A 24256-nucleotide genomic window follows, 5' to 3' on the forward strand; every position below is an offset into this window, starting at 1 on the left:
TAACTTTGTTGTCTTTCTCTCTTCTTCTTGTCCTTTTAATGTTTGGAACACTAGTTGGTTTCTTTTGGTTTTAGTTCTTGTTCCCGAGATGTGGGGTTGTTTTGGGTACTTATGGGTTGTTTTGTCTAACTACTTGTTCTGTGAGTGTTGTTCGCTCTTTTGTCTTGACCTCAGGTTGTGAGGTCCACCTTGTTGTTGTATAATATTATCATTACCTTTTCAAAAAAAAAAATCAAACTCAATGCTAAGTTTGACTGCTCCCTTCGAAGTGACAACAAGCCTCGTTTTCGCCCTACTGTGGATCGAGGAGGATTCCTCCTCTTTTCAAAGCCCTCAATCAAACTTGATGTTATGTTTAAAACAGTAAAAATAGATGGTCTAGTTTTGGTTAGGCCAAAAGCGATGTTTTCCCCCAAAAGCTCTAATAGCTAGGGAACTCAACATGTTCTACTTGACCTAACTGACTTGACTCTGTATTTTTTATGAGCTTTTTTTAATGCATATTGCATATGTTTTTTTTTTATAATTGTTGATTGTCTCACTTTTTTATGGTCTGCATTTACGAGCCTCTTTTCTTTCTTTGTTATGAACTGCGGTAACTAGGCATTGCTAGAACCGATGGGGTAACATTTCTATGGTTCTACACTTAGTTTCTAAGTGTGATTTCTCACACTAATTTTCAAAACACTTAATTTCTAAGCACATACAATCACCTAGAAAAAAATGAAAATTGTTGTAGTTAAGATCAAAACTAAATAGTTATGAAATAAGACATAAGAGATTTGATTTTAACAACCTTCCCGTTGTACTTGGGATCCACTCTGGCTTTGTGCTGGAAAATTGGTTTGGAGCTCATCGTAAGCTTTCGGTTGCTCTTCTGTAACCTTTAGATACTCTTCAAAGCTATAAGCTTTTCTTCCTGACGAAGAATCTTCTACTATTACAATACATAAGAAAATTCTATTTCATAAACCCTGTAACATAATTGAGGCTGATAGAATGATTATTCTATAACCCTACCGATAGTTTCATTCTTAACATTCATAAACACGATGCAAGGCAGCTATCAAATTCTATTTCATGTTCTCGAGAATGGCTCGGTTTAACAATAATGTTAATTTTTGTTTTCTATTTTAAAATAATAACGCTGCTTACTAATCTTTTTTTTTCCATTTGGCATTCTACTTTTTCTACTCAGCTTTCTTTCCCTAGTGATAACAAATAATACGGGTGATAAAAAACTTAATCACTCACTTGTTTCAGCCACCGAAAGCCCTTCTGCTTTAGAAATAGAAGATGGGTTTGAGTAGGTAGATTTACTTGCATTGTATGTGCTGTTCATTGAACTCTCAATTTCATCGAGACCAATTTCTCACTCAAACATGGTCTTGCATTCTCTAGAAACGTCCTACAAACAAAAATGAAGAACAAAAAACTACAATAAGGTCTATGAAAAAGTTACAAAGGAAAATCTCAAAAACTGATATGTAAGTCATAACAACCTTAAGTCCTCTTATCGTGGGTTAAAATGCACGTAAGGTTTTTCCAAGAGTCCGAGCAACCAGCATGTAAATAAGTTAAGTCAACTAAATTTGCTATAAATTTACTCGTATTAACATTATCATTGTTATAGACTTGACAACTTCAAATTTATCAATATAAAATATGCTTTAACAAAACGTACCTTGAGGTTCCTCCAACCTTATTAAAAAAGCAAATAATCCAACAATTTAACAAATTTATAGTGCATATTATGTATATCAATTGATCACAACAAAATAAGATCGAACAAATACCCATGACTAATATTTAGCCACCAAATGAATAATGATGAAAACCTGAAAACAAAACCGAGAAAAAAAGGAAACAATTCATCAACAAAACAAATTTAGGGGACTAAAAAATTGCTTACCTTATTACACACTTCAAAATATTAAGAAAAGTGGAGGGAAAAAACCAACCAATAATCAACAAATAAACTTCAACACAAATAGCTATAAATTTTCTTCTTTAAAGGTATCACAAATAAGTCCATCAGTAATAACAAAATAAAAAAGGGCAATGTGCAATTGAATTCTGCAGTCGTAAAGCTATGCTAAAGGCAGTATGAAATCAAACTTGAGCACTAACAAGAAAATTTGCAAAACAAAAATTACTAGACATCATTAACTAAAGTACCAGCACAACAATGAATGTGTAACCTCCGCAAGAGCAAACCCGAATGGAGAAGAACATGAAGAAATATATAAATAGAAGAAACATAAAAGACAAACATGAAACACATGGAAATATACAAAGGGGATAAATAAAAGTACAATTATAAAGTGATGAAGCACAAATATAGGTATCAACAGAACCAGAATACAAGTCTTACCCTATCTCGACTGTCGAGGAGTGTTAACCAACCGTCGGAAGGTTGGTTTTATTTTTTAGAAAAAATTAATGTTGTCTGAATTCTTTTCCAAGCCACTAACCAGCCCCTCCTTATCTATGATCGACGATCAACTCCTCAACCTCTAATTACATTTAAAAGAGTGATGCGAACATTGTGTGAAATCCCAAACCTTTGATGGATCCCACCATCACTCTCTTTCTATCCCCTTCAAAACCTCATTATTTTCAAGAGAGGCCTCAAAGCTTCTTCCAATTAACATAAAAGAAGAATGAAAGAGAAGGAGAGAAAGGGAAAGTGGTTCAAAAGCTATGGAAAAAAAAGTAAAAGAAAATGGTCTACTCATTGGCACATCTTACACAGATGATAATGTTAGGGCAAGGCAATGAGAGACAGAATGCATTTGGAGCCTTCTCCTCTACTTTCGAAGATTTTAACAAACTAAAATATGCAAATGTTACAAGAAAGATCTTTGGAGATTTGAAATAATCCAAAATAAAGAAAAAGGAAAACCCCAATATGTACAAATTTCAGAATCTAAAACTTGAAAAGTGATTGAATGATGATATATGTTTGTACAGTCAATTATAGAGACAGTGAAACATTAAAACAAAAATGAAACGTACCAAGATAAAAAGAATAGCAACTAGTATTATGACCTTTGTATGTCTTCAAAAACATCAAAATGAATCAAGAGATCTACCACACAAATAATGGTATCAACACAAATAAAGCAATTGTTTTAGTAATAATATTTGAGTACAATTACACTAAGCATGCTATTGTCCTTGACAAATTTACATTCTTCTAATCGAACAAAATCTGACCTTTAAATAGTGATAGAAACTGAAGATGAAAGCAAGTTTAGCTACAACTTCAGACCGTGATATATATGACGGAACCAATAAAAAAAGAAGAGTACCTAACTATATATACACAGAGGAGATCTGATGCTTACTAGCACATCAGAGGCTCAATCAATTTATATTTAATTGAAAAACAATCCCTATATTTTGATGCATACACATTGAATAGCCTCTGATTCAATCCAATTTACAAAACTACCTCCATAAAATTACATAATGGGGGAAGTTCGACCGGATGCACTGTGCTTTACCAGAACCACATGAAATTATTGGAACATAGTTCATTCAATTAACTTTCTATTCAATAATTGAAACAAATGGAAAGAGGACAATTGAATATTAAATAAAGATGGAATTAATTGGGAACTCACGGAGTAATGCGATTTGTTCGGGGGCTCACCACTGGAGTTAGAAGAGAGACAAGTATTAGAAAGGAAAGGAAGAGGAGCGTCTGATATATAATCCAGCGGATTCTTTGATGAGTGGAGTACTAGTAGTAGTAGTGGAGGTTCCAAGGACATTGAAGTCAATCCGGTGAGAGTGAGGGAATCCAGAAGGTTGAGGTTGAAGAGTGTAGAAATTGCAACCAAAATCGGTGACGATGGTGGAATCGAAATTGCGAGGGAAGAAGAAAAGAGCATCACAGGTCGAAGTAGAGGAGGAATCAACACTGGAGAAAGGAGGAAGATGAGGAGAACCTGCCATTAATGGAAGAGGAAGGAAGTGAGAGAGAAAGGAGAGAGAATTAATTAATTAAAGAGAATTAGGGTTTGAGAAGAGAAAGGGAAAATGGAGTGTACGAACAAAGAAGAAGAAGAATAAATGGAAAGGACGCGATAAGAGAAGAAGATGGAGATGGATCGGTGAAATGGGTATGATAGGGTTTCTTCCTTAAAGAAACGAAAATTGAGAGATAGGCCTTAGGGTTTTGAAAAGAGAAAGGAAAAATGGAGTGTACGAAGAAATGGAAAGGACGCACTAAGAGAAGAAGATGGAGATTGGATCCGCGACTTAAAGAAGAAGATGGAGATGGATCCGCGAAATGGGTATGATAGGGAGGAGAGGGAGGAGAGGGAGACTTGGCCGTTAGAGAAGAGGAGAAAGAAATTTTAAATGAGAGAGACTGTACATGTAGGGTTTTTATTAGAATTTTTTTTTTAAATCTTGCTTAATTGGATTTAGAGAATTTTGTGTATTCGGTTCACCGACTCGTATTAGCTGTCCATTGGTCCATTGTTTTGTCATTTTTTTTCAACAAACTAAATGTTTTAAGCCATTTACAAATTAGATTTCGATAAATCGATAATCATATTTTTTTACAATATAGGACTAAAAAAGATAACTAATTTATATATATATATATATATATATACATACAACAGTATTTAGTTAAATTACAAAAAAAAATTCTTTTGAATTTTGTAGTTTGTGTAAAAAAATAACCTTAAACTTTGAAATGTTAAAAAAAATTGTTTTGAACTTTTAAAAATTATTCATAAATACATCTACATACGTAGGATGAAGGTATTGGCATGCTTCTCTAAAAAAACTTTCCAAAAAGATGTTGTGTGACTTTTGAAAAGAAAAATTACAAATGGGGTCGTTTTTAAACAAATTAGATATATCGAGTTATATTTCTTTAATTTTTTTTCCTTTTTTCACATATTATCAATCACATCTTACTTTTTTCTTTTTTCTCTGGAACCCTGCAAAAATAACAAAAACATTTATAATCACATGACTCATGTCACTACATTTTCTAAATTTTAAAAGTAGTAAATTTAAAAGTTGATAACCCTATGATTATCGTTTGATAGTCATCTAATATCACTAATTTTGTCATATTCGTAATATCCAAATAAGGTTTCTTGGTGAGTCTAGAGTCAAACGTGAGGACTTATACTAAAAATATATTTATATTTTGAAATTATCATAAGGTGATTAATAACATACGCCTAAGAACAATAGCGGTATCATCCACTTGTAAGGGGGGAGGGGAGTCATCCACTATAGATAAGGTCCACTTGTCTCCCTCACCCAACTTCATAAGGCTGCCAAAAGAGTTAGGCATAATCACATCCACACGTTTACCCTTCTCTCGAACATAAACCAACTCTCTTTTCTTCCTAATAACGAGTAATTTCATCTCGATTACCTACCTCCTTTTCCTTAATATGCCTAATGGGGAGCTATTAGTCTTACTTTCCTCCAACTATTTAAAGTCTAACACCACATCCACAAGACACAATTGTCCGTTCCTCCTCTTTGTTTGAAACCACCTTACTCACATCCTCCTCTCGATGAACTTTGTTTTCCACAATCTTAGGACACTTACCACTAGAATGCCCAAAAGACCGGCACAAATTACACCTTCGAGGCTTCCACTCATAATTCACAGCCATAACGAAATCCTCTCCCCTAAGGTGAATTGTAAATTCAGCAGGCATAGGAGAGTCCACATTTGATTCAACACATACTCAAGCATGTGACAACCTTCGTCTTTCCTTAGTAGCTAGATCTAAAGATAGAGGTTTGCCTATAGCACTAGCCACAACAGTCAAACTGACATCTGTCCATAACTCCATTGGAATCCTACCTAGTTTAATCCATATAGGAACATAATAAAAAACAAAGGATTTAGGGACAATACCTGGAGTCCATTTACAGAGGAGCATACTTTTGCCAGCAAGATGTCGCGATCAACGTGATAGGATCCATTCAACAAGTTGGGCATCTGAATTGGAAACAGATGAGTCCGTTCTCAAGAATTGTAATCGTTGGCATTTTAATTTTATCAACAATAACAACGAGCTAAACAAAATCCTCTATCCAGGACGCACTAATGAAAACTAAAATGTAAAATAAGTACGAAGTAATTAATTAAAACAGAAGACAAAAGAAACCCAAAGTAAGTTGACAAAATGCCCACAATAAGCTTCAAGATGAGTAAGAGGGAACACCAAGAGAAACATGAATAGCCTTGCTAACTTTTCACTACTAGCCAACTACATATTTTTTTACAATACGTGTTAGGGAAATCTTTTGTAACGACCCAACTTTTCTAGGTAAGTCGAGGTCATTAATTTTTAACAAAGGTAATAAAGGTGGCAAACCGGCGAGGGGCAGGAAGGAAGCGTGATTGCCATAGGAAACGTGTCATTTTGCTTCCGCTTATGGTTTCTTTTGAGATTTAAGATGTATTAAAACTTATTTTACAAACTTTTATTTGTAAATAATATTATTTTTAAGTTTTCTTGAATATTTGAAAAATCAGGCCTGACATAAATTTGTTTTTCAATTGACTTACGTTTCATTTTGTATCAACCAAAGTCTTTTGTTAAAAATTAATGACCTCGACTTACCTAGAAAAGTTGGGTCGTTACAGTTGGTATCAGAGCCTAAGTTTTAGGTTCTGTAGACTGACTTACGATGTAAGTCTATGTTTTTGTGTTCCTATGGCTAACGCGACCCTTCGTCTCTCGTCAGGTATGCTTGATGCTTATATGTATGGTTTATTTGCATGACTTTGCCTAAATTAAACTAGATTGCATGACGATAAAGACTTGCTTATGCTTATGATTAAGACTTTTTTTAAAGAGTGTTGTTGGTGGATAATAGGAATTATGCCGCCAAGGGGAGGTGTACGTAGAGGAGGTCGTAGAGGCCGAGGTAGAGGAGCAGGTCGTAATCAGCCTACTGAGGGTCAAGCTGAACAGCGAATTCCTGCTGCACCCGTGACTCACGTCGAGTTTGATGCACTGTCTGCTCACATGGAGCAGAGGTTTACGGAACTTATGACGGCTATAGCTCGAAACCAGCAGGCACCTGCAGTTCCACCTGCACCTGTGGTTCCCCTGTACCAGCAGCTCCACCTGCACCAGCAGCCCCTCCTACACAAGGATTGGCTGCACAACAGCCGCAGATATTACCGAACCAACTTTCTACTGAGGCGAAACATTTGAGGGACTTTAGGAAATATGACCCTCAGACGTTTGATAGGTCACTGGAGGATCCTACTAAAGCTGAGTTGTGGTTGTCCTCTGTGGAAACCATATTCAATTACATGAGATGTCCGAGGAGCACAGAGTTCAGTGTGCTGCTTTTCTACTGAGGGACAGAGGCATTATCTGGTGGAGGACTACAATGCGCATGCTAGGTGGAGATGTGAGGCAGATTACCTGGGATCAGTTTAAAAACTGCTTCTATACCAAGTTTTTCTCGGCTAACCTTAGAGACGCCAAAAGCCAGGAATTCTTGGAGTTGAAGCAAGGACATATGACAGTCGAGGAGTACGACCAGGAGTTTGATATGCTGTCACGTTTTGCCCCTGAACTTGTTGGTAACGAGCAGGCTAGAGCTGATAGGTTCGTCAAGGGATTGAGAGATGAGATTAGGGACTTTGTGCGAGCACTAAAGCCCACTACCCAGGCTGAAGCGCTGCGTCTGGCAGTGGATATGAGCATTGGGAAGGATGAAATACGGCCAAGGAGCTTTGATAAGGGATCGTCGTCTGGTCAAAAGAGAAAAGCAGAGCAGAGAACTGTGGGAGTTCCTCAGAGGAACTTGAGACCAGGCGATCCTTTTCGCAGTTTCCAGCAGAGTTCTGGCGGGGCAGGAGACACTACTCGAGAGAAGCCATTATGCAATACGTGTGGGAAACGTCACCTGGGTCGTTGTTTGATGGGAACGAGAGTCTGTTATAAGTGCAAGCAAGAGGGACACATGGCTGATAGGTGTCCCTTGAGATCTACTGGGGCTGGACAGAGCAGTCAGGGAGAGAGACCTCCACAGCGGGGTACAATCTTTGCCACTAATAGATCAGAGGCAGAGAAGGCCGGCACAGTGGTGACAGGTACATTACCAGTGTTAGGGCATTTTGCCTTGACCTTGTTTGACTCGGGATCTTCTCATTTATTTCATCGCTTTTTGTGACGCATGCATGCTTAGAGGTGGAACCCTTAGATTATGTTTTGTCAGTGTCTACACCGTCTGGAGAAATTATGTTGTCTAAGGAAAAGATTAAAGCGTGTGAAATTGAGATAGCTGGTCGTGTGCTGGACGTAACCTTGTTGGTATTAGATATGCGTGACTTTGATGTAATTTTAGGTATGGATTGGCTAGCTACTAATCATGCTAGTATTGATTGTTCTCGTAAGGAAGTTGTGTTCAGTCCCCCTACTGCATCTAGCTTTAAATTCAAGGGGTAGGAACAGTAGTACTGCCTAAAGTAATCTCAGCTATGAAAGCTAGTAAACTACTCAACCAGGGTACTTGGAGTATTTTGGCAAGTGTGGTGGATACTAAGGAAGATGAGACTTCTTTAACTTCAGAACCTGTGGTAAGAGAATACCCAGATGTATTTCCAAAAGATCTTCCAGGACTACCGCCACATAGAGAGGTTGATTTTGCCATTGCGTTGGAGCCAGACACTACTCCTATTTCTAGAGCCCCTTATAGGATGACTCCTGCTGAGTTGAAAGAACTGAAGGTACAGTTACAGGAATTGCTTGACAAAGGCTTTATTCGACCTAGTGTGTCACCTTGGGGTGCACCAGTATTGTTTGTGAAGAAGAAGGATGGGTCGATGCGTCTTTGCATTGACTATAGAGAGTTGAATAAAGTAACAGTCAAGAACAGATATCCTTTACCCAGAATCGATGATTTGTTCGATCAGTTACAGGGAGCCACGGTGTTCTCTAAGATTGACTTACGGTCAAGTTATCACAGTTGAGGATTAGAGACCGTGATGTTCCTAAGACTGCTTTTCGTTCGAGGTATGGACATTATGAATTCATAGTAATGTCTTTTGGTTTGACTAATGCACCTGCTGTATTTATGGATTTGATGAACAGGGTGTTTAAGGATTTCTTAGACACTTTTGTGATAGTCTTCATTGATGATATTTTGGTTTATTCCAAGACTGAGGCCGAACATGAGGAACACTTACATAAGGTGTTAGAGACTCTTTGAGTCAATAAACTGTATGCTAAATTCTCTAAGTGCGAATTTTGGTTGAAGCAGGTGGCTTTTCTTGGTCATGTGGTTTCCAGTGAGGGAGTTTCAGTAGACCCTGCAAAGATAGAAGCGGTTACCAGTTGGTCTCGACCCTCTACAGTTAGTGAGGTTCGTAGTTTTCTGGGTTTAGCAGGGTACTACCGGAGGTTTGTGGAGGATTTTTCACGTTTGGCTACTCCCTTGACTTAGTTGACAAGGAAGGGAACTCCGTTTGTTTGGAGTCCAGCTTGCGAGGATAGTTTTCAGAACCTTAAGCAAAGGTTAGTTACTGCACCGGTCCTTACAGTACCAGATGGATCCGGAAGTTTTGTGATTTACAGTGATGCTTCCAAGAAAGGACTGGGTTGTGTTTTGATGCAGAAAGGTAAGGTGGTTGCTTATGCCTCTCGTCAGTTGAAGAGTCACGAGCAGAACTACCCCACACATGATTTGGAGTTGGCAGCAGTGGTTTTTGCATTGAAGATATGGAGACATTATTTGTACGGTGAAAAGATACAAATCTTTACTGACCATAAGAGCCTGAAGTACTTCTTTACTCAGAAAGAGTTGAATATGAGACAGCGAAGGTGGCTCGAGTTGATAAAGGATTATGACTGCGAGATATTGTACCATCCTGGTAAGGCAAACGTGGTGGCTGATGCTCTTAGTAGAAAAGTATCACATTCGGCAGCACTCATTACTAGACAGGTACCATTGCATCGAGACTTGGAGAGAGCTGAGATTGCAGTATCTGTGGGGAGAGTCACCTCACAGTTAGCTCAATTAACGGTGCAACCGACTCTGAGGCAGAAGATTGTTGATGCTCAGAGTAGTGACCCTTATTTGATAGAGAGACGTCGCCTTGTTGGAATGGGACAGACTGATGAGTTCTCCATATCCTCTGATGGTGGGTTGATGTTTGAGAGACGTTTGTGTGTGCCAGCGAACAGTACAGTTAAGATTGACTTACTAGATGAAGCCCATAATTCTCCATTTTCCATGCATCCTGGTAGCACGAAAATGTACCAGGATCTAAAACGTTTTTATTGGTGGCGAATATGAAAAGGGAAGTGGCGGAATTTGTTAGTAAGTGTCTAGTATGTCAGCAGTTAAGGCACCTAGACAGAAACCAGCAGGTTTGTTACAACCTTTAAGTGTGCCAGAGTGGAAGTGGGAGAATGTGTCGATGGATTTTATTTCAGGGCTGCCTAAGACCCTGAAGGGTTTCACAGTGATTTTGGTTGTCGTAGACAGGCTTACGAAATCGGCACATTTTGTACTAGGGAAATCCACTTATACTACTGGTAAGTGGGCACAGTTGTATTTAACTGAGATTGTGAGACTGCATGGAGTGCCTGTATCGATTGTTTCTGATAGGGATGCACGGTTTACTTCCAAGTTTTGGAAGGGACTTCAGACTGCTATGGGTACGAGATTGGATTTCAGTACAGCCTTTGATCCACAGACTGATGGTCAAACTGAACGTTTGAACCAAGTTTTAGAGGATATGCTACGAGCTTGTGTTCTAGAGTTTCCAGGTAGTTGGGACTCTCATCTACATTTGATGGAGTTTGCTTATAACAACAGTTTCCAGGCTACCATCGGTATGGCACCATTTGAGGCTTTGTATGGCAAATGTTGTAGACCCCTGTTTGTTGGAGTGAGGTTGGTGAACATAGGTTGATGGGACCTGAATTAGTTCGGTCTACTAATGAGGCTATTCAAAAGATTAGAGCACGTATGCAAACAGCGCAGAGTAGACAGAAGAGCTATGCAGATGTACGATGAAAAGACCTTAAGTTCGATGTGGGAGAAAAAGTATTCTTGAAGGTAGCACCTATGAAGGGTGTTATGCGTTTTGAAAAGAAAGGGAAGTTAAGTCCTCGTTTTGTTGGACCATTTGAGATCTTAGAGAGGGTTGGTGTTGTGGCGTATCGCTTGGCATTACCACCATCACTCTCTGCAGTTCATAATGTTTTCCATGTTTCGATGTTGAGAAAGTATGTGGCCGATACGTCTCATGTAGTGGACTACGAACCTTTGGAGATTGATGAGCATTTGAGCTATGTAGAACAACCTGTGGAGATTCTGGCTAGAGAGGTAAAGATGCTTCGTAATAGAAGCATTCCATTAGTAAAGGTTTTGTGGCGGAATCATCGAATTGAAGAGGCGACATGGGAGCGAGAGGAAGAGATGAGGACTCGTTATCCAGAGTTATTTCAGGATTAAAACTTTCGAGGACGAAAGTTTCTTAAGGAGGGAAGAATGTAATGCCCCAAAGGTATATATATATATATTTTGTTTTTATTTTATATATATATTTTTTAATATTTAATTTAAATAAAAAGAAAAGAAAAAGAAAATTTCTTTATTTTTTTTCCTTTTTCTTTTCTTTTCTTTTCTCTCTTTTTCTTCCTCCCGTGCGCCGCGACCCCCATCCGTTCTCTTCTCCTTCCTGTTCGCAGCAACCGCCGCCTTATCCGTTCTCTTCTCCTTCCCGTTCGCAGCAACCGCCGCCCCATCCGTTCTCTCTCCTTCCCGTTCGCAGCAACAACCGCCGACCATCCCTCTCTTTTCTTTCCGCCGCAGCCCAGCAACCGCGCCCCTATTCTTCTTTCCGGTCGTTTTCTTCTCTTCTTCGGATCCAAAACTGCTGCTGTAACCTTGGCGCCGCGTGACCTCTGCCCAGCGCCGTGTGACCCTCTGCCCAGTCCCGCCGCACAACATCTGTCTCCGTCGAAGCCAAGCCAGTCGCCGTCCATTCCTCTCCTTTCTCCTCTGTTTTCAGCCAGCCGCCGCCGATTCCTTCTCCTCCGTTGTCTGCAATGCCGCGCGACTCTCCGTCCGTCTGTATACGGTCTCTCCGTCGCACGTCGTCTCTTCGCAAAGCTACTGCTCGACTTCTTCCGCGAATAACATCTGCCATGAACCGAACTAAAGACCCCAGATCCAACTTTCTACGCGTCGAGTTCCTTCTTCGTCCTGCCGCAGGATTGGGTCGTTAGCTGTCGTTCCTGCTTTGCCACGAGTCATTAAATTCTGATTGGTAAGATTGAAGTTATGAAATTCGTAACTGTTTCTAAAATAAACTGAAGTAATATTACAGGACTAATTGGTTGGAGAAATCGTTTACTGTTCGATTATAGGTTGAAGGTAACGTTCGAATTCCTTGGGTTCGCAGCAAACAATTGATTCTAGTTAGAACTAGTTTCGCGAAGATTTGGGTAAGTTGTAAAAAAAAAATTCACATTGGGTTGAATTTAAATGATTGATGCGTTGAAGAGAATTATTGAGAAATTGTCTTAATGTTTAGGTTCGTTCTTCGTAGACTTCAACGTGGTTAAGGAGCTTAACTAACTTGAAAGTAAGGGATTTTCTACTGGACTCACTTATGATTGTGAATTGTATGTGTTGAATGTATACTGTGGATTGACTGAAAATATATATATGCATATGAATTGAAGTAGACTTAATGTTGAATGCATATTGTGATTGTCATGGAATATATATATGTGTGTGTGGACGTGGACAGGACGAAAAATTGTAGATTGTGTTTGTATGAGATGCAGATGTGAACTTGTGATTGTCGTTTAGATTGGGTGTACGTTACGCTAAAGTATGACTGTGTGCTGGTGAACTGAGGGGTGTATTGACTGTATAGTTTGATTGACTGACGTATTAGTATATTATTGACAGACATATGACTAAAGTGAGATAAGTTGACTGTTAGGACGTTGAGAGAGAGAACTTTATGTTTTGAAGTAACTGAAAGATGGATTGAATGGAATGAGGGGAAAATTGTTAGCTTTTATTGGGATGTGTGCCTTGTAGGTGTCCCACGGGATCACCAATTTATTTTGCACCTTCGGGAGCATTAGACTAATATGTGTTTCTGCAGAACACTAGACTGATATGTACGTCCCTCGGGGCGTTAGACTGAGATGTGCATCCTACGGGATCACAAGACTGCGACTGTACAGGGTGTCCCAATAGAACGTTAACAATCTATTTTCCCCTGACGGGACCAGTAGAGGGTCTCTTACTGAGTATTGTTATACTCACCCTTCTTATGTTTAATTTTCAGGTAAAGGTAATAAAGGTGGCAAACCGGCGAGGGGCAGGAAGGAAGCGTGATTGCCATAGGAAACGTGTCATTTTGCTTCCGCTTATGGTTTCTTTTGAGGTTTAAGATGTATTAAAACTTAGTTTACAAACTTTTATTTGTAAATAGTATTATTTTTAAGTTTTCTTGAATATTTGAAAAATCAGGCCTGACATAAATTTGTTTTTCAATTGACTTATGTTTCATTTTGTATCAACCAAAGTCTTTTGTTAAAAATTAATGACCTCGACTTACCTAGAAAAGTTGGGTCGTTACATCTTTCCCTTTGCAAAACAGACCAATATATAATCAATCATTGGCTCCTTATGGGAAAATACAGAAGCCCTATACATGTCTGTTTCAAGCCTGTGTTGAACAACTTTTAATTCCCTAAGATAAGGAGATTTATCTGAAGGTTCAAGAATAATGACATGTCCTAAACTAACCCACCAGTTCGCAACAGTGAACCAGTTTGATCGTTAGGGGCAACTTTTGATAATAAGCGCACAACCATGCCCCAATTCCAATGTTGCCCAAAAGTAAAGGCCTTTCTTCACAATGCTCCATAAAGAAAAGTTCGACTTTCACATAAAGATCTTATTTCTTTTTTATTGCTCCAAGAGATCTAATAGATCTATTTTCACCACGCAAATCCCTTTTGTTATCATGGAAAATGTGTTGGTTGTGCTCAAACCAAATCTCTGCTAGCAACACTTTTATCAAATTAACCCATATTTTTTTTAAAAAAAAAAGAGGATATGAGTTTCACTATTATTAATATTGAAAAATGAAGAGACAAAGCTCAATGTCATGAGGATTATACAAAGAGCAATAGGATAGAGGATCAACAGACGCACCTGGACATCTCAACTAGGTTGACACCCCCTTAGCGCCCTCATCACATCCAAAAAGCGACAACACAAGATCAAAACCAAAAGCCACAAATAGAAGGCTTTTTTTGTGTTTGTTTTGCCTTTGGACATTACTCCTTTGTTATGGGTTTTAGCTTGGTTGGATATGATGAGGGTGCTATGGGGGTGTCAACCTAGTTGAGATGCCAAGGTGCCCCCCTGATCCATGGTTACATATTCATTGTATAACTCTCTTGTACTATGAGCTTTTGTCTAATTATTATTATTATTTTAATATTAATAAAGAGGTTGTCTCCTTTTCAAAAAAAAAAAAACAAAACAAAACAAAAAAAAGCCACAAATATAAAACCAAACAAAATCATAAAATAATATGTCAAAAAAAAATCATAAATCATAGGTAGCAGGTCGAGAACAAAGAAGAATAAGCCTTGATTGAGCAAAAAATCCCAACAAATATTGAATGTTTGGAGAAGATGGAACCAACATTTCGATATAAAGACATAGTCAATTAAAAGGTGCTAAATATTTTTCATGTTATCAACACAAATGGGGCAGACATGAGGTGAGAGGACATGGGAGGGAAGTTTTCTTTGAAGTACTAAAGCACAGTTTAATTTTCCAAACAACGTAATCCATATGGGGATATTTATCCAAAGAGTGAGCTAAATAGCCCAATGAGTGATTGTTTTATAAAACATTTTGAAATATTAAGTATTTAACAATTAACTCTTAACATAAATGAAATCAAACTCAAACAACTTATCTCAAACTTTCCCTTTTAGTTGCTATACCTAGAATCGTCGAGACGAAAAACAATAAACTAGGCATAGAAGCCCTATCCCGTGATACGATACTTACGAGATGAAACTCTAGGCATCAATTGTGCCCTATCTCGTTATAACTACAACGAGATGGAAAACTAGGCATTCGTACAGGCTCTCGTCCCTTGAGATGGGAAACTAAGCATCTTTAGAAGTCTTCATCTCTTATCTAATACCAATGATGGAAAGCTAGGTATTTACTGAATATCCAAATCAAATGACCTCTATGCACAAGAAAATCTCTCCCGAAGGGTTGCTATATATCTTAGAATATTTTAGGTATAGACTAAAACATGCTAATATTATTTTCAAGCTTAAACATTTTGAAAACTTAGCACAATCATAATTGCTTATAATTTTCATTAGTAAATTCATCAATAAAAACATGTTTACCAAAATGTTTCTAAATTCATGCTTTGGAAATACTTTATATGTCAGTATCCTCAAATATTCAAACATCAAAGCATGCTTGAAACATTTGATAGTAAATTCATGTTTAGAAATCAACTTTAAACTCATTTTTGTCACTTATAAGAGTAGCTTGGACCTTGTCTTATAAACTTGTTCGATCTCCTTCAGATCTAAAATAATGAAAAATAATGGGAAATAATTCCATTTAATTCCCGTTGATCATAAAAATATCAAAACTTTGCTTAAAATTTCCAAAAACCACAAAAACAGCCCAAAGACATTAGCTTGCGTACAAAATATTGTGGCAGAAGTTGGCAGGCGCGCGTAGGGCTTGCCTTGCCATGTCTTGTTCTAACCTCATGTGCAGCGTGTCACAATCACAACTTTTCAAACACGGAACAAACTATTGTGCGGAGCTTGTTGTAACTCGATGAACACGTCAGTTGTATGAAATTGGATACGATGTAGCCTCTCTACAGGTTTTAAGAGAAATTGGTTTTATTAAACACGAGAGAGAAAGGAAAGCATTGGAAACATCGTTAAAAAAACTTTGAAGACTGTCCAGCAAAGAGAACTTAAATTGCAAAGAGTACCTCTGTGATGAGATTGGTTCGTGGAACCAATTGGGATGGGAAAAAGTTTAGAGATATTTGAGAGAAACTCTTTTCTTTTTGCAAAGAGCAATAGCGTTAGCCTTATTTTTTCATTTTTTATTAATTCATTTTTTTAAGAAAATTGTTTTCTTCTAGATATTATAACTCTCTTTCCTTCTAGGAATTGAAAATGAAGTAGAAGAGAACCATGAGATTCTATTAATTTACAAATAATTAAATTAATATATATTTCAAATCTACTGATTAATTAAACATTAATCAATTAGTTAATAATTAATGAAATCGAATTTAATTAAATAATATTAAACCAAACTATTAATTAATTCTCCAATTAACTAATAACACTAAATTATTTATCTTATATTTAACTTAAATTAAATTTGAATCATATTCAAATATAAGTTTCTCTCAATAATTTTAATATGAATCCAATTCACATTAAATTAATATTTGAACTCATTCAAATATTTTAACTCTCATAAATTAATTTTGAATCATCCCCAAAGTTAAATTTATATAGTAAAGTTTGATAAACTTTATATTACAATGTATCACTATACATTATACTAATTCCCAAGTTAAATTTAAACATTTTAAATTACAACCAATATAAATAAATCTCATTACCTTTACGAGCTAGGAAAGGGACCTAATGGACCTACATATCAGAAGCTACAACGATCTAAGATTAATTGGCTAAACTCATTAACCACATTAATCAATATTCGTTAGCTGTGTGTACACTCCACTAAAGACTCACAACTGAACTCTTCTCACTAAAAATATATTTATGTGTCCACGGATATAGACCAATACTAGTAAGTTAGTCCTTCACGAGTGTTTGTAACACCAGTTGGATCAATTTACCGCTTTACCCTATGTTACCTCTAATCCTTAAAAACCAGTGCTCCTCTAATGAACAACTTGTTTATGGTCCTACTAATAAACAAAAACCCCTCTCATGTCATAGAGAGGGTACGGGCCCTTTGTTCAAGTTTTGGAGACACCATTTAAGCTAACATTCATCTACTTACCCTAAAGTAGGAAATAAGTGAATTCCATTTTGTGCAATTATAATCCCAACTCCCCACTCAGTCTTGTCCCCAAAAACACTACTACAAAAACAGGCTTTTTTGACGTTTAAAAAACACCAAGAATATTTACGAATTCAACATTCTTGACGTTTTTTAGATGTCAATAATATATAGTTTTCCTCGACGTTTTAAAAACATCAAGTAATTTATAAAAAATTCTTAACGTTTTTAAAATGTCGAGATAATTCTAAAAAGTTCTTGATATTTTTAAAAACGTCAAGAAAGTTATAAAAAAATTCTTGACGTTTTTAAAACGTCAAGATATTCTAAAAATCATTGAGAAAAGAAATTTTAATTTGTTTTTGACGTTTTAAAAACGTCAAGAAATTTCTAAAAAAGTATTGTGTTAATATTCTTTTACAAAACACAACGTTTCAAGATCACTTCCCCTTTTCTTAATTAAACCTAATTCGCCGTGACTTTGTCCCTTCTCCACCCGAAATCAAAAGCGTCGTTCACCTAACCTTCCCTTGCGTTCATCTGTGCATTCATCTGCGTTCATCGCCGAAAAAGACTTCCCTTCGCGTTCATAAGCATTCACCTTCATTCATTTGCGTTCATCGTCCGTCACCGTCCGTCTGCTTTGCGTTCCCTTCACCTTCGTGATTTGCGTCCGTCTGTTCACCGTTCGGAATGCGTAAACATTCTCTGTTCGAAAACGAGTAAACACGTTCACCATCCTTCTGTCGCATTCCACTTTCGCTAAACCTCTATTCGTTTCCAAATCCTTCATGGTTACTCATTCATTTTCTTCCCTTTCTAAAGGTAATAATTTTCCTTTTTTCCTTTGTGATTAAAATTTGTAATTTGTAATTTAAAATTGGAATGCAAAATTAAAGAAGAGGAAATATGCCTTAGAGAATGGAAGAAAGTTTTGCATTTTAGGCTTGAAAAGGGGGGATACAAGTTATTATAATTGTAATATATATATTTTGAACAAGGCTACCAAGCGTGCGAATATGATTCATTGGTTAGTTTAGGGATTGGAAAGAGAAGGATTGTGGAGTTTGTGATAATATTTTGGTACACTAGAGCTGGAAACAGAGTATTAAAAAACACATACTGTTATACACAGTATTATAATAATACGAATCACTAGCTTTTTCTTCGTTTCTTTTTCTTCTCCTTGAATTTTTGTTATGGTATTTAATTGAGTTTTGTGTTTTAGATTGTGAAGTATGGGGTAGCTAAACTCTTAATCCTAGGGATAGATGTAGACAAAGTTTATGAATTATTCTTTGTAATGCATCTGATTATTTGCTCTTAATCTTTTCATGTTTTTATGTGATATACGTTCATAATATCTTAATCACAGATTAATTGTTGATTGGCCATGAACCTTAATCTTTGCATGACTAGAGTGGTTATGAACTTGGATAGAGATAATTAAGGATCCTTGAGGAGGTTGTTGAAAGAAGTGGACCTAAAAACTTTTGTTTGTTAATAAAAAGAAAAATGAACAGAGATTCATCTTCGTCAGGGTCTTGATGTTTAATTTAATTTAAATTGTGTATGAATTTTCAATTACGAGAATTTTAATATGTTGCAAGAGCACTATAGCAAGGTATAGAGTGAGGGAGATAAGGTTTATATGTCTTAGAGAATGGAAAGATGGAATTTGTGCTAAAATCATTAGTGTTCCAAATACAATTATGAATTGGGTATAGTTGCATTCCCCCTTCTGGATTGCATAGCACATAAATATATTCTCATGGATTGCATAGCACATAATATTGTAAAAACAATAACATAAAACACAAACTTGATTTAGTTTCATTCACACTTGTACACCAACATGTTTCAAGAATGATCATATATTAAAAATCATTTTCAAATTTGGTAATATAAAATGGAAGAAGTGAGACCTTGAGGTTTTGACCACCAATACTATCTAACTGATGAGTTTATGATTTTTGTTTCTACTGTGTTCTTTCCTTAAGCTTTAACTTGTTTAGGGCAAGATGGTGAAGGTCTAGTCCACAACCTTTCCCAAGAATTTAATGATGTTTGGGTTGACCAATTATTGTTATTGGACACGTTTTATGGTAATTGGTTGTTATGGTTTTTAAGTGTGTTTTGATATCTTGTGTTAAAAAATAATTGCAAAAGTCGGAAAAGTTTGTTAAAGATTAGGTGTTTTTAAGTTTGTCATTCCACTTTAATTCTCACCAGTACTTGCTGAATGGAAGCCTCTTGTCTAAGACAATTCAAGTGGAATAACTCTCGTGACTACCACAACATTTGGGAACTCACCAAATGTAAGACTATTCCTTTATCCTAGCATTTGATCTCTCTCTATAATTTGGTTTGCTATCGTAAGTTTGATTAAAATAAATGTTGATAATTCAACTCCAATGTTCTTATTTTCTTAACTCTCATTCAGTTAGTTAGAATCAGAACTCATTATTTATCTTGTCTCCATTTTGGATTCAAAGATTCATCACAATAATCTTCTCAACAACATTCTTGAAAAGGTATTGAATTTTCAACTGTGTGACCTTTATACACAAATTTCTTCAAAGAAATTTACATTCTTTAGAGTTTAGAGCTTTGAATTCTAGTACAACTTATAAAGCTTTTGATACTTGTTAGACTTTTTGCTTGGTGCGGATAAAACCTTATTTACATTCTTTCTTTCCTGCATGTTCTCTTTTGATATTTGTTAGACTTTTTTGCTTGTTGTCCTTAGTGTTTTCCTCTTTAGCTGAAATTTCTCAATCTTGAAAAAAATAGAGCTTTAAAATTCAACTTTAACTTTATTTGATACTATCTTAGTCCATACTTATTTTGGTATTTCTTTCCTTTCTCACAAACACATCTAAGAGGTTGCCTTCACAATATGGCCAAATTAACAATATGGCAACCCTTTTCATTGCAAAACATATTAGACGTTGGTTACTTAGTTAGCCTTATTGGGTAAATAATTGACATTTAGGTACTTTTTAGTTTGTATATTTATAGATGCCAAATCGATATGTGAATTTTAATTGTTGCTTATTTGAAACATTGCAACCATTTGATAAAATGTTGCTATGTGAATCCATCTTAACTTGATATATTATTTTATTTTGGTTTAGGTTGTGGAATCCAAGTTTGTATTTGAAGTCAAATTCATCCAAGATCATTGAGTTCATAATACACTCAAGATTAAGACTAAGTTATCTAGGTCATCCTAGTGAAATAGAAACCTAACTAGTTAATGTAGTAACACCAAGTGGTTACTATTTCACAGTCTAGTCTATTGCAATCTCATTGCATAGGATACCTTCACTCGCATGTCAACTACATGAACACATTGGATCATTGTATTTGTATCAAATACAAAGTGAGTCGTATTCATAATGTTACCAGGATAAAGGTACCCAGTCTTATCCGTATACTATAGACCCTTTAAGCTGATCTCGAACATTGATCCTTGTATGTCTCTACATACTATTCAATACTTATTAAACAGTTTAGGATGTTAGTTTATTGGATTTGAGTTATTAAGACAAAACTAATAATATAATCAATAACAATTATTACAATAATAACACTTTATTAACAATGGTCAATGGATTAAAACTTGATTCCAAGGCTACTCATGTTTATTCTCTTGGTGAAAATGAATTGTCAGGTGATACTGGCTGAACCTATCAAAAATAAATGAGTCATAGTTTGTTTGATCATTCATTTTCTAATCTTTCTTCTTTATATTTAATTAGTTGTTTAATTTCTTAAAAAAGAATTCTGGTTTATTTATAGTATATTTGGTAGTATGCATGCCTCAGCTCCTTTAATGCATGTCTCTTACAGTATATTTGGTAGTCTTTTATAATGTTACACCCTTTTTTTTAATTCCTAAAACCTTTTAACTTTCCAAATTTTCATTCATTCTTTTAGAAAATTATTTTCATTATTTTTTTATGGTTACAAAACCATCCATTAACTACATTAATTAGACAATTCACTCCAATAATAAATAAATAACTTTTTTGGATCTAAGGTCTTTTCTCATTCTACAAATTTAATTTACTATATAAAGGTTATTATGCTAATTGAAAAATATATTTCTCTCAAGTATGTAATGACAGAAAATTAGGTTATAAATATAAAAAAATATATTTTTAGGTATTATAATTTTTTTAAAAAAATTATATTTTAAATTTTTAATAAAACCTTGCATTTGGGGATTCACATGTTGTTACTTGTCGAACCAAAAAAGATAAATTCGCGGTGAAAACTCTTTAAAACCCAATTTGTGGAAGGAAAAATTGAACTGTGGCGTTGAGTTATTTTGTTGTTGAAGAAGATCAGTAAAAAACCCACAACATTAAAACTTCTTTTTGTTTCTTTAAGTATATTTTAGATTGCAGCGTATTTTCTATTTGGGTTTAGTTAGGGTTTCTCTTGTTTATTCCAAGATATGCATGGATAGTTCATGTTCGACTATTTGGAAAGAGGGATTTATGTAGCACGGGTATTATATTCTGGTTTTGGAAGTGTCGAGATAAATTAAGGACTTTTTTAATCTTCTTCAAACAAACCTATACGAAGGCGAAGAATAATTTATGCTTGTATTTTAGTCGGAATAAGAAGAAACATGAAGAGAATGCCCACGAGGAAAATGACCACGAGAAAAAGTTGTGTATTCCTCCATCCTTAACTGAGCTCTCTAATGTGTATTCCTCCCTCCATAACTGGCTTACTTTGGATTGTTTGGATAGAAAGAAACAATAGAATTTTTAAGGATAAATCAAGGTTTATTGTTAACTTGTGGGAAGACATATGTAACTTGATCGGAGTTTGGTCTAGGCGTCATTCATCTTGTAACCAATATGATGTTACTACCAACTCTTAACTTTAAGCTTTGTTAGATTAGGTTGCTTCGGGCTTCCCTCTAGCCTTCAACCTTGTAACTTTAACTCTATGTTAATAGGTAATGACTCTTATCCTAGGTTTATCCTAGTTTGAAGGATTCGGTTCTTCTTCTTAAAACAAGTTGTATTTCGACTACTATTTTGGAGGAAAATGTGCTTAACTAACTAAAAATCTAATGACACTTCCAAAACCAGTCATTTCGAAAGATGTTTCCTCAATAATATATTTATAATGCTCTTCCTTTATAGAGTAAAACAGTAAAGCAACAAAACCATTTTAATTCATTATATATATATATATATATATATATATATATATATATATATTTATTTATGTATGTATATATATATATATTTACGTATGTCATTACTACAAAAAAGGCCTTTCTTGACGTTTGTTGTTTTTCTTTCTTGACATTTTTTTCAAAAAACGTCAAGAAAGGGGTAGTTCCAAAGATAAAACGTCAAGAATTTTTACGAAAAGGCGTGGGTAGGTCAATTTTCAGATTTCTTGACGTTTATTAAACATCAACTAATATGTATTTTTTCTTGACGTTTTAAAAATGTCAAGAAATATCTATAAAAATTTTGACGTTTTTAAAACGTCAAGAATGTTTATATATTCAACATTCTTCAAAATTTTCAAACGTCAAGTAATATGTACTTTTACTTGACATTTTAAAACCGTCAAGAAATATCTTAAAAATTCTTTATGTTTTAAAACGTCAAGAATTTTTATAAAAAGCCGGAGAAGAGTTATTTTTAAAATTTCTTGATGTTTTTTAGACGTCAAGTAAGATCGTTTTTCTTGACGTTTTAAAAACGTCAAGTGTTATTAAATATATATTTATATATATATATAAAAGAAAATATTTGGGTTGAATCCTTCGAAGCCCTAGACTTGTCTCTGCCGCATTCGAAAATGCCAAGTTCTCTGTGAGGATCTCTCACTTCTGCCGTGTTCACCGTCCGTCGTCCGCATTCACCACGCCCTCTCCGAAAATGCGTACTAGATCCTTCGCTTTCAGTCGTTCACCATCCACTGAGTACGAGATCCCTAAGACTTCCGCCATCTGCCATCCCTAATACTCTGAAATCGTCATTCGTTGTCCCTCAAAATTGTCGTCCTTCTGTACGAAAAAGTCGTCCTTCTTTTGAGTCTTCATTCCCCTTTATGTCGTCCTTCTGTATTTAGAGGTTATACTTCATTCCCCTAAAACTTCCACTGGTTTCCATATTTCAAGAATTTGAAATTTTTATAGGATATTGCTAGTGGAAATTAAGTCAATTCTGTTTGCTCCCAAACTACCTCCTAATTATGCTGTCTGGTTGGGAGAAATAAAGTCTTTGTCATATTTCAAGGTAGTGTATGTTAACCAACACTTAGTGCATTTTCGTGTTTATGAGCTTATTTTAGTTAATATGTTTTTGTAGGAAAAATATGATGTCAATATGGCATATTATACGATGAAATTGTAGTCGTTTAACACAAAATTTTGAGGTTCTTTTTCAACTAATTATGCTTTATCTAATATATTTTTCCAAATCTTAAAGAAGAACTTTTGATTTCATTGGAGTTTATCATTAGAGGCATTACTATATTGGCTGCCTCTCAGTGGGCTATAGGTTTTCCAATGGTCATTTGAGACTGGTTGATAATAGCAAAAGTTAGAGCTTGAGAAGAAGGAGCGAAGAAAGTAGTGAAGACAAAAGAAGAAAGAAAGCTGAGTGAAAAACGAAAATTGACAAGGTAGAGATGTGACATGAAAATGATGATGAGAAGTGAAGGAGGCACGACACAATACTGGTACACAATAACAAAGCCTTGATAATTAAAAAAAGGATGGTGCCAAGAAAATTTAAATACAAAAAAAATGAAGGTTCTTGCAAGTGTATTGAGTGAATGGGAGAAAGAAAGGATAAAAAAGGTAGAAAGAGAGAAAGAGAAGTCAAGGGTAGAGATACATAGCTTTGTATATAGAAACTTTATGTTTATACTCCATTATACGTTGTGGAGAATATAACATCCTGATATGTTGATTCAATTTGAATGATGCAATTATTTATTTTTCTGCAATAATTCTACTTCTAGAACCTAAATTTTGAAAGCCTACTAATTTTTCAGAATTAATTCGAGACCCCACTTTTGCTCCCCTTCCTACCTACGGTTACTTTTTGCTTAAACTTTAAAAGTTGTTTGAAAATTTTTGCTGAAACTTGTAAAATTTGTT

The 24256-nt window shown here is 35.6% G+C and overlaps 2 protein-coding genes and 2 long non-coding RNA genes across 6 annotated transcripts; 3 read left to right on the plus strand and 1 right to left on the minus strand.

Moving 5' to 3' along the window:
• Positions 1-1170: 1170 nt before the first annotated feature.
• On the minus strand, positions 1171-3284 carry LOC116405587. Of its 3 annotated transcripts, none has more exons than XR_004218689.1 (2): positions 3220-3284; positions 1171-1408 (listed from the first exon to the last, which is right to left on the minus strand). It is a non-coding gene; the product is annotated as an uncharacterized LOC116405587 (long non-coding RNA). The 3 variants fall into 3 exon arrangements; XR_004218691.1 differs by lacking the exon at positions 3220-3284 and adding an exon at positions 1797-1839; XR_004218690.1 differs by lacking the exon at positions 3220-3284 and adding an exon at positions 1503-1790.
• A 3302-nt stretch (positions 3285-6586) lies between these two features.
• On the plus strand, positions 6587-7220 carry LOC116405582. The gene is made up of 2 exons (XM_031889523.1): positions 6587-6744; positions 6877-7220. Exons 1-2 carry the CDS (start codon positions 6606-6608, stop codon positions 7218-7220), a joined length of 483 nt encoding a protein of 160 aa, XP_031745383.1. The 5' UTR covers positions 6587-6605.
• A 106-nt stretch (positions 7221-7326) lies between these two features.
• On the plus strand, positions 7327-8465 carry LOC116405583. Its single transcript, XM_031889524.1, has 2 exons — positions 7327-8110; positions 8206-8465. The coding sequence occupies exons 1-2, from the start codon at positions 7327-7329 to the stop codon at positions 8463-8465; spliced, it is 1044 nt and encodes a 347-aa protein (XP_031745384.1).
• Positions 8466-11901: 3436 nt separating this feature from the next.
• LOC116405589 lies at positions 11902-13392 on the plus strand. The gene is made up of 4 exons (XR_004218692.1): positions 11902-12298; positions 12399-12476; positions 12566-12616; positions 13337-13392. It is a non-coding gene; the product is annotated as an uncharacterized LOC116405589 (long non-coding RNA).
• Positions 13393-24256: the final 10864 nt, after the last annotated feature.

The sequence above is a fragment of the Cucumis sativus genome, unplaced genomic scaffold (assembly GCF_000004075.3).
Source record: "Cucumis sativus cultivar 9930 unplaced genomic scaffold, Cucumber_9930_V3 scaffold120, whole genome shotgun sequence".
Lineage (NCBI taxonomy): Eukaryota > Viridiplantae > Streptophyta > Magnoliopsida > Cucurbitales > Cucurbitaceae > Cucumis > Cucumis sativus.

Excerpts from the sequence above, each read along its gene's own strand:
- LOC116405582 (XM_031889523.1), top strand. The coding sequence starts at position 6,606 with ATGACCTCGACTTACCTAGAAAAGTTGGGTCGTTACAGTTGGTATCAG. Across the intron at positions 6,745-6,876 it reads GACCCTTCGTCTCTCGTCAG|GAATTATGCCGCCAAGGGGA; the intron begins GTATGCTTGATG and ends GGTGGATAATAG.
- LOC116405583 (XM_031889524.1), top strand. The coding sequence starts at position 7,327 with ATGTCCGAGGAGCACAGAGTTCAGTGTGCTGCTTTTCTACTGAGGGAC. Across the intron at positions 8,111-8,205 it reads GGCCGGCACAGTGGTGACAG|AGGTGGAACCCTTAGATTAT; the intron begins GTACATTACCAG and ends ATGCATGCTTAG.